Raw genomic sequence first — 14751 nt, 5'->3', positions numbered from 1 at the left:
CCACGGGATTGAGGATGACCCGGCTGGAGGCGATTTGGGGATGGCAACGGCTTGGTTTTGTCGGGTACGTCCCCGCGAACCACCCGCCCCGCTACATGCTCGTTGACTTCCGTCCGGGCTCGAGGCAACAGCGACTCGCCTCACGGCCAGCCAGCCTATCCTCTTGAGCCCCCCGAACCGGATGAGCTCGCTGCTGCATCGGAGAGTAGTCCGGCGTCTGACGCGGATGACTCAACTGGGCTGCCGCCTTCGGGCCAGCATGCCCAGTCTGAGACTGACGCCCAGATGTCCGACATGCTTTCCCAGTCTCAATGTTAGCTTGCCTCAACAACGAGCACATGCAGTCAGTGCTGAAATGCCTCACCGCGTTCAGGCCGGGCACGGCGCTCCCCTTAAAACATTTCCAGAGGCTCCTGGGGCATATGGCGTCCTCCGAGGCGGTCGCCGCTGGGGGTGATGCATATGAGACTGCTTCAGCACTGGCTCCAGACTAGAGTCCCGAGACGAGCATGGCGCCGCGGCACGCACCACGTGTTCATTACCCCCACCTGCCGCCAAACTTTCAAACCCTGGACAGACCTCTGCTTTCTACGGACAGTAGTCCCCTTGCCAAACATAAGCCAGCGTGGTGTGAAAGCGCTCTTAGAGTGAATTAGGGGGTTGGTAAGTTTAAAAAAAGCTTACTATTGTTGTTATTTAACTTCTAACACATTCACCTAGATATTATAGACGTCTAACAAGGAGAGAAAGCAGTGAAATTCACATATTACAAAACAGTAAGCCACAGGTCGAGCCTCTCACTTGTTCATTCGTGTCAGCATTATAGCAACTGTAACACAACTAGCTATCAGAGCCACTGTGTCGTGAGCATTTGTACAGCCCCAGTAAAATTAGTCGCCACATGGCTCAGCTAAAGCTCAGTCAGAGGCCAGTCGACCAAGCATTGCAAGGTGTGGTCGCCGCTGACCTCCATCTCTCCATAGAGGAGAGAGATAAACTTAATGGCTACGATATTAGTTGTTGTGATGAAGCATTGCAGGAACTAATTGATTATGTCAACAACCCGATCGGGAAGCCAAAGCACACAATCCCAGTCCTCGTGGGACAAATGTTTTTCCTCCATCACCGCAGAACCCAACTGCAAACCGCAGAGCACCAGGCCCAGTTCGTCCAGCTGAAGAACAGCTACCAAACAGTGCAGAGAGAAAATCTCAGCCTGCGCCAAGAAGTCAGGTGCACCCAAGCTGAGAATGCCCGGATGCAGGAGGAAAATGAAACCCTATGCAGGCAGCTTGAAGCTGCCCAGCTAAGAGCAGAGTCAGATCAGGTAAGTGCAGCTGAAACACACAGCAAAACATCTGACATCGAAGAGGGCCCCCTCTTTAGCACAATGCGTAGAAAGGTACCCCTGAAAACTCCAGGGACACACACTAGGAGACGAGCTGCCCCTAATGGTACAGTCTCTGACTTCGTTTTCCTAGACTCCTGTCAAGCTTCTCCAATGGCCTGCTGGTTGGACACAGATGCCCCTCCTTACTGTAAACCCCCCAGTCAGTTTTCAGTCATGCCACCTTGTGTTTCAAACCGACTGATTCCACACCATAGAGGGGGGGAAAATACTTTCAAGACCAGAGTGGTGTAAGCAGCTCGAAGATCCCATTAGCCAGGGAGCTGTACGCAACCCGGGATCCACCCCCGTCGACTGGACTTCCCCAACATGAAAGGGAGGAAGTCGTCCTCATCACTATAGCGATCTGAGTGACTATGGTGTTTCGGATGACTCGGACGTCCCGCAGTCATACCAACACCAAGGTTTGCGCATTCTCGAGTCCCTCACAAGGGACATAGAACACTTTGACCCTAGTAATCAAGATTAAAAAATCGACGATTATCTTAGAGAAGTTGAGCTCTGTCTGGTTAATTTGCCTTATGCTTTGTCATGTGAAAAACTTAAGCTTAAAAACTTAACCACGTTAAGGAGTGTCCATGTGATAATGCAAACTCTACCGATTGGTACCAGAGACCGTTACTCTGCTATGTGTAAAGTTATATGTGAAGAATATTCGCTGTATATCGACGAAGCCCCCCTTACCATAGCCGCTTTTGCCATCACACAGAAGAGGCATGTGCCTCCGCGTGAGTATTACAGATGCCTAAGAACCACGTACTTAGAATGGGCAACCCCACCATGCAGAAAATGAGAAGTTATGCACAACTGGCATTGGAGACACGCGTGCGCCCTGTCCCGTGTTTTGTCTGGTCTGAGCTGGTAGAACTCAGTAATGCGGAACAGCCAACAGGTGTTCCGTTTGCACACAGCGCCCTTCACCAAGCTGATCCAGTGCACCTTCTCTCCCAGGTTAGCTACTAAGCGTCGCTTCCTGGATGTTCTCCTCCCTAGCCTTCTGGCCCGCAAATTCAGTGGAGCAATTCTTGTCCAGACCCACTATGAGCCACAGGTGCTCTGTACTGTGGTAGGACTCCACAGGCTTATTTCCCTCTTCAGGCAACTCCCTGTGATGTATTTTCCACGGTACAGTTCCCTTTTCGGTGGACCCGCATCTCCCTTGGGCAGTCCCACTGACCCCGGTTGCCTTGCTTGTAGAGCTCCTCCCTCATTAGGCAGGAATTACCACCATGCTGCTCCCACGTATGACCTCACAATGTTTGTGGTGTATTTGCCACATGTTACCTCCCCCTAGTCTGGGCAGGATGTGGCTTCTGCAGGGTCTTTTCCCACTGAAAGAATAGAACCGGGAAAAACCACCTTCCCCGACATATTTCATAGCGCTAAGATAGCCCCAGCTGCTTCACACTGTATTTGAGAGACACAGAGAGAGAAAAGGCCATGGCTACGAGGCTTGCTCTAATGCTAGTCATGTAGCACCTGTTCCCCCCTCAGGGGGGCTGGGAACCTAAGGTCTGTATATGACATCTCTTTTGGGGGCATTGTTGAGGGTTACATGCAGCCAATACAGCTGCCTTTAGCACGCAGCAGCCTGCTTGCACCTGTCTCAGCAGTTCACGTAACACGGACTAGTGTGTGGTGTTTTCGATTGGGACACCTTGTGTCACTTCATTCAACACAACGTCGAGTGAGTGACAGAAGGGGAACATCATAGTTACTGTTGTAACCTCCATTCCCTGAGGGAGGGAACAAGACTTTGTGGCCCTCCTGACACGGCACTAGACCTACCACTTTAATATCCGTGCCTTATTCTTGGCTCCTCAGGGCAAAAACCTGACTGACAGATGCATGCCGCTTCCCTTTATACCCGTATGTCAGGGGGCAGGACATGCAAATTATGTCTGCCAATTTTACATTAGCCTTTCCTCAAGTTCAGAGGTATGTGAGGCTCCAAATGAAGACCCCTTATGTCATTCATGCTCCAAATGAAGACCCCTTGTGTCATTCATTCGACACAACATCTCGTTCCCTCCCTCAGGGAATGGAGGTTACAACAGTAACCATGACGGAATCTACCAACTCGAGCAAACCAGGCCATGCAACCAGCCAACAATTTGAAACTTAGTTAGAAAAAACTACCAATTCTGAGAATTATTTTAATAAAAATAAATACAATTGTTACGCCATGATACAGCAGATCCAGTACAAATATAGGAGTAGGCTGTATAAAGGTTATTCCAAATCTGTGCCATTTCAACACATCCTTCAGCACTAGAGTCATAAACAAGCTAATGCCCTCAAATGGGGATTCCTTTGACTAAGGGTAACATAAACCTTCTGAAAAACCGAACAAAACATGCATTCTTTCATAAAAGTAACAAAACTTCCAGGTATGTATAAGTACCTGCTGAGAATAGTCTTTCTGCATTATTTAGAAACACGACCTTTGGGAAAAAGTGCCATAATTATTGGTGGATAAAGGATTAGTTAAACAGTAAGGGTCAGGGTCATTTCTAGCTATAACTGGTATAAGCGGCTTATACCAGCCACCAGAGGGCCCACACAGCAAGGTCGTTTTTAAAATTATTTTTATTTTCTAACTATACGAAAGTCTGCGACAAAGACTGAGGTAGCTGTTATGGCTCAATTAGACAGTTATAAGAGGCCCCCTTGTGGCCCAATAAAGAAGGGAGAATGTAACTGCAATGGGAGATAGCTGTGACAGGCACACGCACGCTCAACACATTTTTTCATTGAAGTACACCAACATGTCGGGAGCAGAACAAACCCTCAGTCAAAAACATTAAACTAGTTTGCTTGAAATGCTTGAGAATTCAGTTTGTGAAGGCAGCTTATTGTGGTACATTGTGTGCTGTGTTTTATTATTACTACTTTTTATTTGGAGACACAAATGTTTCATACAGTATGATTCCCCTTGAGTTGCAATCTCCTGTCTGCTACATGATTGAATAAGCTTAGGTAGTAGAATGCCTCCTCAGAATGCTTTTCCCCTTTACCCCACAACAACCAATCTCTCTCTCTTCTCTCCTTCACCCTCCTCTCTCTCATTTCCCCTCCCACTCTGTGCTAGTGTGAGTTCTCTCTCTCTCCTACCCCTCGCAGGCACACACTCTGTTAGTGGAAGAGATGGTTTCGAAATCCAGCCGTAGCTCAAAGTGATTGCTTCCTTGTGCGATTCTGCCCTTTGTCTCCCCTTGTACCACTTTTCTTGTTCTGAACCTATAAGGATTTTTTCACATCTGGCTCTAAGATCTGTGATTTAGTGAGTGTTCTGCTGAAGAAAAAAATAAGTTTTTCCCTACATGGGTAAAGCACCTGTCTATGACTCATTTCGAATGTCTCATTTGCATTTTTTCTGTTATTGTTATTGACAGTCTTTGTGTGTTCTTATACACATGACACAGTTTAAGTGATCTATTTTTTTGTACTGGAATCTTTTTTATTTTGCCATACATGGATCGTTTTGCATGACAAGTGGTGATAACTCCTAGGAGAAACCATGAGTTGGACTCATTGTAAAAGCTAAACATCTCTGGACTTGGAGCTACACTGCCTGTGGAATTCAGAAAAGGTAAAGCATTATTTTTTTCTCTTTAGTGAAATTCAATTTGACTCTGGAGGTCAGTTGTCCAAAATTCCTTAACTGTTATAAAATATAAGAATGTCTCTATAATTTCAGGGTGCAGAGTCTGATTTAAAAAAATAAAATGATTCTTATATACATGTATCACATAATACATTCCTGCAAAATTATTAGTAATTTCATAGGAATAGCTTAATAAATGGCAACTAACAATAAATGAATTAAATCAAGTTTGAGAGAAAGTTTATCCACGTTTGCTGTACAATGCTGACCCCTAATCGGTTTAACACAATCTCTGTTGACAGCAAATGTGGTATAATGGTGATTACCACAAAAATTTATTTCGACTTGTCCCTCCTTTTCTTTAAAAAAAGCAAGAATCTGGGTTAGTCAATGAGGCACTTACGTTTTAAATTAAGTGAATTTGGCCAATCCATAAAATGTTAAAATATTCAGATTAAAAAATACAGCCACAAGACGTAACTGTATGGTTTTAGCTAACTAACCTTTTCTGTGTAATAGTTATATTCAATTTTACATAATGCAGTGAACCCTAAAATTAAATTTAAACAACTTTTCAGCTCAAATAATAATAGCATTAAAAGAAAAATGTATGTACAGTAATTGCTTTATCAAATTATAAGATTCACATTTCTGCCTTTAAACCCTCCAAAAATTGGCCTCATTTACTTCCTTTGTAAGTGATTCACTCTAACCTTCACTCTAATTTGAGTCAATTTTTTTATTTTTTTTTTTTATTTTAAGAAAAGGATGTCGAAATAATTACGTTGTAAATTGACCTTGACTTCTATTGAACCTACAATATTTTGTATTTATTTTTTCATTGTTACGAGTGCTAATTTCCTTAAATGTTGCGCATAGTCTTTGGAGGCACACAAAAATATATGATTCTATGTGTGTCATCACAGGTACGTCCAAAAAAAGAGAGGAAGCTCACACAAAGTGTAGAAAAATCTTTCAATGTATTTTTTGTTTGTTTGCTTCTATATTTAAATGCCAAAAAGTGCTCAGTGCAAATACAAAACGTTTTCGATTTACATCGTCATCAGTTTCCTGTTAACAATAGCACACCTGGGGCTGGATTCACAAAATATTCTTAAGAAGAAATGTCTTCTTATTTTGTATTCTTGAATAAACTTCTTAAAAAAGTTCTTATCTTTTTTCTTAAGATTGTTCTTAAGAAAAAAACTTAGGATATCCTAAAAGTTAGGATAACCTCACAGTTGTCTTAAATCCTAAAAGGTAAGATGTTTAATTAATTTACTAGGTTTTTCATGTTGAATCTGAAGTCGCATTGGACTGTTTATGTAGAAAGTTTATTTAAAAAAAATAGTGCTCTCTGTGAGTTAGAGTTCATAAAAACAATAATTTTAACATTAGAAACCTTAGTCTTTTTTTTTCACCCCCCATCCACATCCCTATCGGAGTTGGTACAGCGGAGACAGCCCCTGCCATGGCACAGCGGAGACAGCCCCTGCCACCTTTTCCCATTTACCTGCCTCATACTTACAACGTGATATTATCAAGCTTCCTAAGGAGAACTTTTTCCTTGCAGTAATTTCCTCAAAAAGAACATCCAGAACTTGTCTACTGATGTTTTTGTTTCTTTTCTTTTCCTCCATGTCAAATTAAAAGTTATCAAATGGTTTGCTGCAAGTAAATTCTCCCATGACGATAAAAGTTGTTAAACGGACACATGCACTTTATATTCAAAACAATTATAGCTAGTGCTTGCTACTTAATAATAATAATAATAATAATAAAAAATAGGTTAATAGATAAATGTATCATTACGATTTACCAGTGTTGAAGTACTGAATTTGTTGTAGGCTATTAGACAAGGCAATTCCATTAGTAGGCTGATCAGACAATGTCTTTTTTTTTAAGAAAATAATTGAGAAATTCAAAAATTGCACTTAGGAACATTCTTAGGAACTTCTTATAATTTATCATAAGAACTTTCTTATTTGTTTTCCTAAGAACATTTTACTGAATTCGGCCCCTGATTCTATTCATAGAGAGGGAGTATTTACCATATTTCTCATAATAGAATAGACTTAAGAATATACAAATGTTTGATAAAAGTTATTGACATATATGGTCTCTTTATATGGTATACTGGCATTTACATATATTACAAAAGTAACAAAGCAAAGTTACAAAGAGTCCACGATATATATATATATATATATATATATATATATATATATATATATATATATATATATATATATACAATACATTACATTTGGCAGACACGACTTACAGTGCCCTTATTACAGGGACAATTCCCCCAGAGCAACCTGGAGTTAAGTGCCTTGCTCAAGGACACAATGGTGGTGGCGGTGGGGATCGAACCAGCGACCTTCTGAATAACAGTTATGTGCTTTAGCCCACTATGCCACCACCACTATATATATTATCAGGAGATAAAGGAGGACACCAATTGCAAATTACCCATTATATACAGTTGTCAGAGGTTTAAATACACCTTAGCCAAATACATTTGTTATTTACAATTCCTGACTTTTAATCATAGAAAATATTTCCTGTCTTAGGTCAGTTAGGATCACTACTTTATTTTAAGAATGTGAAATGTCAGAATAATAGAGAGATTTATTTATTTCAGATTTTATTTCTTTCATCACATTCCCAGTGGGTCAGAAATGTACATACATTGTTAGTATTTGGTATCATTGCCTTTACATTTTTAACTTGGGTCAAACATTTTGGGCAGCCTTCCATAAGTTTCTCACAATAATTTGCTGTAATTTTGGCCCATTCCTCAAGACAGAACTGGTGTAACTTAGTCAGGTTTGTAGGCCTCCATGCTCACACACACTTTTTCAGTTCTGCCCACAAATTTTCTTTCGGACTGAGGTCGGGGCGTTGTGGTGGCCACTCCAATACCTTGACTTTGTTTTCCTTAAGCCATTTTGCCACAAATTTGGAGGTATGCTTGGGGTCAATGTCCATTTGGAAGACCCATTTGCAACCCATTTGCAACTTCCTGGCTGATGTATTGAGATGTTGCTTCAATATATCCACATAATTTTCCTTCCTCATGATGCTATCTATTTTGTAAAGTGCACTGGTCCCTCCTGCAGCAAAGCACCCCCACAACATGATGTTGCCACCCCCAAGCTTCATGGTTGGGATGGTGATCTTCAGCTTGCAAGCCTCACCCTTTTTCCTTCAAACACAACAATGGTCATTATGGCCATTTTGTTTCAACAGACCAGAGGACATTTCCCAAAAAAGTAATATCTTTATCCTCATGTGCACTTGCGAACTGTAGTCTGGATTTTTTATGGTGGTTTTGGAGCAGTGGCTTCTTCCTTGCTGAGCAGCCTTTCAGGTTATTACGATATAAAACTCGTTTTACTGTGGATATGGATTCTTGTCTATCTGTTTCCTCCAGCATCTTCACAAGGTCTTTTGCTGTTGTTCTGGAATTGATTTGCATTTTTTGCTCCAAATTATGTTCATCTCTAACAGACAGAATGTATCTCCATCCTGAGTGGTATGATGGCTGTGTGGTCCCATGGTGTAAATACTTGCATATTATTGTTTGTACAGGTGAACATGGTACCTTTAGGCACTTGGAAATTGCTCCCAAGGATGCACCAGAATTGTGGAGTTCCACAATTTTTTTTCTGAAGTCTTGGCTGATTTCTTTAGATTTTCCCATGATATCAAGCAAAAGAGGCACTGGGTTTGAAGGTAGGCCTTGAAATACATCCACAGGTACACCTCCAGTTCAGTACACCTCCTATCAGAAGCTAATTGTATAACTGTCTAAAAGTTTTACATTATTTTCTGGAATTTTCCAAGCTGCTTAAAGGCATAGATAACTTGGTGTGCGCAAACTTCTGACTCACTGGAATTGTGATCTAGTCAATTAAAAGTGAAACAATTTGTCTGTAACAATTGTTGGAAAAATGTATTACGTCATGCACAAAGTAGATGTCCTAAACGACTTGCCAAAACTAGAGTTTGCTAATAATAAATCTGTGGAGTGGTTAAAAAATGTGTTTTAATGACTTCAACCTAAGTGTTCTTGTTTGAGTAATGAATATAATTGATATATGGATGTGATACAAAATACAGTTGAAGTATCTCAACAAAAGAAGATGATAGAATATATATGATGGGTAATTTTTTAGATGTAATTGGTGTTCTTTTTTATCTCCAGATATATATATATGTAGATTCTTTGTAACTTTTCTTTGTTACTTTTGTAATAAATGTGAATGCCTGTATACAATATAAAGAGACAATATATGTCTATAATATTTAGCAAACATTTGTATATTCTTAAATCTATTATATTAGGAGAAATACAGTAAATACTCCCTCTCTATAAATTGAATCAGGTGTGTTAAGGGGATACTGATGACGATATCAAATTAAAATGTTTTGTCTTTGCACTTTTGCACTTTTTGGCCTCTCAATAAACAACAAAATGCAAACTTCCTCTTTTTTTTGGCCTCAAGAATGATTTTTGAGATTATGCAACAAAGCTACCTGGAAATATAAGCCCTTTCAGTATTTGCCAAGGATGTCTTTACAGCTTTTGTTCTGCTGTTGGTTTACTTTCATCAGAGGTAAAAATATAGACTGAATATTTTAATATATTATATAATTGTTCATGTAATACTTTTAATTTAATTAATTAAACAACATAAGCTTTAAAGTGATACAATTTACTGTTCTGCAACTTTTTAACCACTTTTGACCATTCATTTGGTTCCTATGTAGAGATGACCACTGTGTCTATGGAGCCCATGGTGGCGATGGTAGAGAAGATGTCCAATGTCACTGAGGCCCCAGTAGAAGCTTCTACTGAAGACATGGCTGCAACATTTACCATTGGCACCATCTTGTCCTTAATGTGTCTGGTGGGTGTGGTTGGAAATATCTACACGCTAGTGGTCATGTGCCACTCAATGCGCTCAGCTGCCTCTATGTACATCTACATCATCAACCTGGCACTAGCCGATCTGCTTTACTTACTTACTATTCCATTTGTGGTGTGTACACATTTTCTAAAGGGATGGTACTTTGGAGATGCCGGGTGTCGAATCCTCATTAGTATGGACTTCCTCACCATGCACGCCAGCATTTTCACACTGACTGTTATGAGCACAGAACGTTACTTTGCTGTCCTCAAGCCACTGGATACAGTCAAACGCTCTAAGAGCTACCGTAAGGCAATTGCCCTGCTAGTGTGGACGGCCTCCCTGATTCTGACCTCACCCATGATTATTGGTGTCCAGCTGATGACCGAGAGCACCAAGCCAATGTGTCAACCTACACTGAGCCCACTCTCTTATAAAATCTACATCTCCTTTCTTTTTGGAACCAGCATTCTGGCACCAGGGGTGATAATTGGCTACCTGTACATACGCCTCGCACGCACCTACTGGATCTCTCAGACTGAGACCTTCAAGCAGACCAAGAGGCTCCCAAACCAGAAGGTCCTTTATCTGATCTTCACCATTGTGCTCCTCTTCTGGGCCTGCTTCCTACCTTTCTGGATCTGGCAGCTTTTAGGTCAGTTCCAGCCAGCGCTGGCTCTCTCCACCAAGGCCAAGCGCAACATTAACTATCTGACCACTTGTCTGACCTACAGCAACAGTTGCATTAATCCATTTCTCTACACCCTGCTCACCAAGAACTACAAGGAGTACCTCCGCAAGAGACAGAGGACATGGACAGCAGGCAGCTACCTAAGCAGGCGAAACCGCTTCCAGAGGTCGCCCAGACGCTCATTGTCTTCTAGCAGTCAGCAGTGCACGGAGAGCTTTGTTCTTGCACACACTTCCCGCACCAATAACAGCAGTCTTTGAGGTATGTTGTTGTCCAAACTTCTGGCCCTAACTCTGTCTGTGCATGTGCTTCCCTTGGGTGTAGTGTTCCAGACAATCTGAATTGATGTGGAAAACAAAGACCCAATTTGAATAAAACCACATATCTTCAATTTACCTTGATCCATTTGGTCTGTTTTGAATCAAGCCAATGCCAGACTGTTGTGGTTTGTAGTCCACAGGTCTGATTTTCTGATCAGTGCATACAGCAAGGATGGGCTACAGCAGAGATATTAAGTATTTGAAGCATCATTTTGATTGCTACTTTTTAATTGCCTACTTTTGTCAAAAACATGACTCCCATACATGATTTATTCACACATTGTGGCAGGTGAAACAAGTGGGAAACTATTGATATAGCTGGACAAAAGGTAAAAATCAGGTTGGTATGTGCAGGTTATATGCAGTTTATACACATATACAATAACTGTTATTGTAACTGTTATTGTTACAAATACAGTAAAAATTAATTGGGCAAATGGCATTAACAAAATTATCATAATAATAATTTTGAACATTTGATGAGTATTCATTGTGCAGATTAACTGATATAAAAAGATCAGACACTGAAATGACAATGAAAAAATGGGGGGTTGAAATAGGAGTCTATCAGAACAGAACCACTGTTACCATTTGCATCCCAATATAGTAATTGGTTTACACAGTAGGTCAGAGTGCAACTGCTGGTCTCAATAAAATGGTCCACGTGATAATTAAGTTTCACTGATTGGATCTCACTAAAAATGATTTTCCAATCAGCAGAACTGCTACCTTCAAGATGATCTGCATAATAATTAATGCCTGAATTGGATGAATAATTGTAGACTGAGAAAAAATAAACAAGGCTGGAAGGGGTTATGAGTATTGATGAGTTAGAAAGAAAAGTGTGTTTATTACATTAACAACAATACATTATTTACAATTTTATCCTACAATAATTCTGTCTGGATTCACTCAGGAAAAAACAATAAAACTCTCCCTAGATTAGGAACTTGGAAACACAGATGCTCTAAATCCTTACATTTATTTTAATTTAAAAAAAATGACAAATGTGAAAACAGGCAGAGAAAGGAGAGGCGGAAATAGAGAGTAAGATATATAGAGATGGAATTTATATTTCATCGTTAATTAATCATTTTTGCATTGAGTTTCAAAGGATTACATTAATTTCTTTAATGTCCACTCAAAAATACAAGTGACTTTGAAATGTTAACCTTCTGGATCACATTTTCTAAAATCATAAAGATTAATGGTAATTCCTAAGTGCAAATACAACAGTTCATAGCACAGTACTAGAGACAGTCCTGTCTACAAACTAATAATACTGTTTTCATAATATTCTGAAAAATATCAAAACAATCACAGCACATGTTTATATGTTAATGTATTTCAAAATCAAAATGCACTCTACAATCATTAGAAGGTCATATAGTTATTATTATCATTATTATTATTATTATTATTATTATTATTGTTGGTGTTGTTGTTATTGTTTTCAGAATTTTAAAAAGACAAGAAATAAACAGAGAACAAAAGAAAATCACTAAACCACAACAAATGTTTTGCTTTCATGTTTCGAAGAATTGAAAGCTGAACAAATAATATTAGGAAGTATCAAACAGTGAATGACCACATCATGATTACAATATAATGACTTACAAATTCCAAAGTTTCATGTTTTGTTTTGTTTTTATATGCCAAAACACAATTCCATAGTTTAATTAAACTTCAGAGCACAAGTGAAAGAGGCTGCAGTCAGCAGAGCAAAGCGAGATGTAAAAATTTTCGGAGTTCTTGCCTCCAACAAGCTCTTGCGTGGGTTTTGATAATCTGTCTCTGGTGGGCAATATGATCCACGTTTAGGAAGTGATGGACATTTCCAGGAGGAAGACCTCTTGGGTTCCAGCAGCTCTAAAAATAATCTGTCCTCTGCTGCAGTCTCTGTACTCAGTCCTGCAATGTCTCTGTTTGTTGCCGGAACTATATCAACATTACACGTAATGATTGCTCTTCCCCTGAGCTTTAATTATTGATTCACCACTGTTGATTGTTTGATCGCTATTAATAGATTGATGACAAAATATTTGAATATTTGAGACAGAGACAGAGCATGTGCGATCACCTGTTGCCACACCTAAGCAGAGATGCTGTCAGCTTTCTGAAGATCAGCTTTCTCAGTGATAAAATAGGCGGGGGTATTTCTCCCAATTTAGTGGTAGCCGTTGCACAAGAGTCATTCGTTATAGAAACCGCAATGTCCTCCGCCATTTTAAAATGTGTTTTCACTCCAATGTGGAAAGTCCGATAAGAGATAAGCCCCTTCAGTTTGTGTAATTAATCAGTCTGTTGTGTCTATCAGCTGTGATGAGCCGTAATGCTTAAGTTTTTATTTTACAGCCATTTAAAGCTGTTTACTAGCATTAGTAGTAGTAATACAAGCGATCACGAAGAGCAGTTGTAAGTAAAAGCTGAAGCAGCTTCACTTCATGTCAACTGGCTCATATTACACATACAAATGATCTTTTGCCACCATCTGCTGGCTAACATATGTAATGTAAAAAAAATACATGTAAAAAAAAAAGACAAACCATAGCTCTTAACAGATCAGCACTGCTCCTACACTTTAGTTTAGAATGGCAGGAACTCAAGCTTTATAAAGAGAATATTCAATGTATGCATTTTTAAAAATACTTAGAACACAGTTACTGGATTTGATGGACTGGTGTTTAACTGTGAATACAAACCCACATGTTGACTTTTTAATCAAACAGTTTTAAAATAAATAATTATATATTAACACATGTCTTTGCCATGACAATCTGACAAGCAGCCATAATTTAAAGGTCAACATTTACATTTTGAATTGCTAACTGGTGCTTATCTATGTCTTTGCATATTAAATCTAGCTAAATGAATAGATTGTGATGATAGCATGCATTTATATGGATTTGCATACCTATTAGGTCAAGGCCTTGGAAGCAACTGAATAAAAGGCATTCAAATCAGAAGGAAGTACATATACACCTCAAAGTGCTCCTGATGACATCTTTTTCACATTGATAAAGTTATATAATCTTTTTAAAGTAAAACAACCCCATTGATAATGGCACTTTTTTAATCTTGATACCGACCTATTTGTGAGAGTGAAAGTTTGTCATAAACCTTATTTGTATAGACGGTGGGCTGTTTCCTCTGGTTCTGATCCTACAAGGATCTAAATCAATACATCTCATATATTCCAGGACCTCTTCCAGATCATCTTGAGCCTATAGCGTGAGATATTCCTGGCAGTAGAATTGCAGGATGATGAACTGTTTTGAGCTTTGTAATCTAATAGAAGAATGGCACAAATTTCCATCAAACACTATTAAACTGAAAAAAGAATCCCGGGCTTGGCTCAATAATCGATGACTGGCATGCTTACCAAAATGCCAATCACTGTTCAATTAATAGCTACATAACTCAGAGAGACAGCTACTAAAGGCCGACATGGAATCTGCACACTTTTTTCATTTGTCTGTCCTAATTGTGAGGAAAAATCTGCAGAATTGTTTGGATTTAAAAACTGTACATTGAAAGGTATTAAACGAAGTTGAGAATACTACACTTTTTGTTGCCAAAATATTTAATAAACAAAATCTTAAGTGACAGGGAGATGTGCATAACACGACAGGTGTTTGAATTCTGTGAATCTTTCTGTAGAGCTTCCTTGAAAGGCTAGTGATAACAGTTGTAGAGGAGAGGACATGGAGAATGAAAAAAAGATTAAATGTACAGTCCAGAAATGTTTGACTTATTTGTTTCAAGAGAAATTCAGGATAACAGTTTACCACTAAATTGAGAGTAAG

At 39.5% G+C, this 14751-nt stretch overlaps 1 protein-coding gene across 1 annotated transcript in view; it reads left to right on the top strand.

Moving 5' to 3' along the window:
* The first annotated feature begins 4567 nt into the window (after positions 1-4567).
* The window catches only part of LOC127633746 (urotensin-2 receptor), a 61442-nt gene continuing 51258 nt past the window's right edge, over positions 4568-14751 (top strand). Inside the window, exons 1-2 of the mRNA XM_052113025.1 lie at positions 4568-5000; positions 9795-10886. Of these exons, the coding sequence (XP_051968985.1) occupies positions 9797-10885 (1089 nt within the window). The 5' untranslated portion in view covers positions 4568-5000; positions 9795-9796 and the 3' untranslated portion in view covers position 10886. The remainder of the gene's footprint in view (positions 5001-9794; positions 10887-14751) is intronic.

Source organism: Xyrauchen texanus, chromosome 40 (assembly GCF_025860055.1).
Source record: "Xyrauchen texanus isolate HMW12.3.18 chromosome 40, RBS_HiC_50CHRs, whole genome shotgun sequence".
In the NCBI taxonomy this organism is placed as follows: Eukaryota; Metazoa; Chordata; class Actinopteri; order Cypriniformes; family Catostomidae; genus Xyrauchen; species Xyrauchen texanus.
Note: the sequence above shows the minus strand (reverse complement) of the source record. Positions and strands in the feature narration are given on the sequence as shown.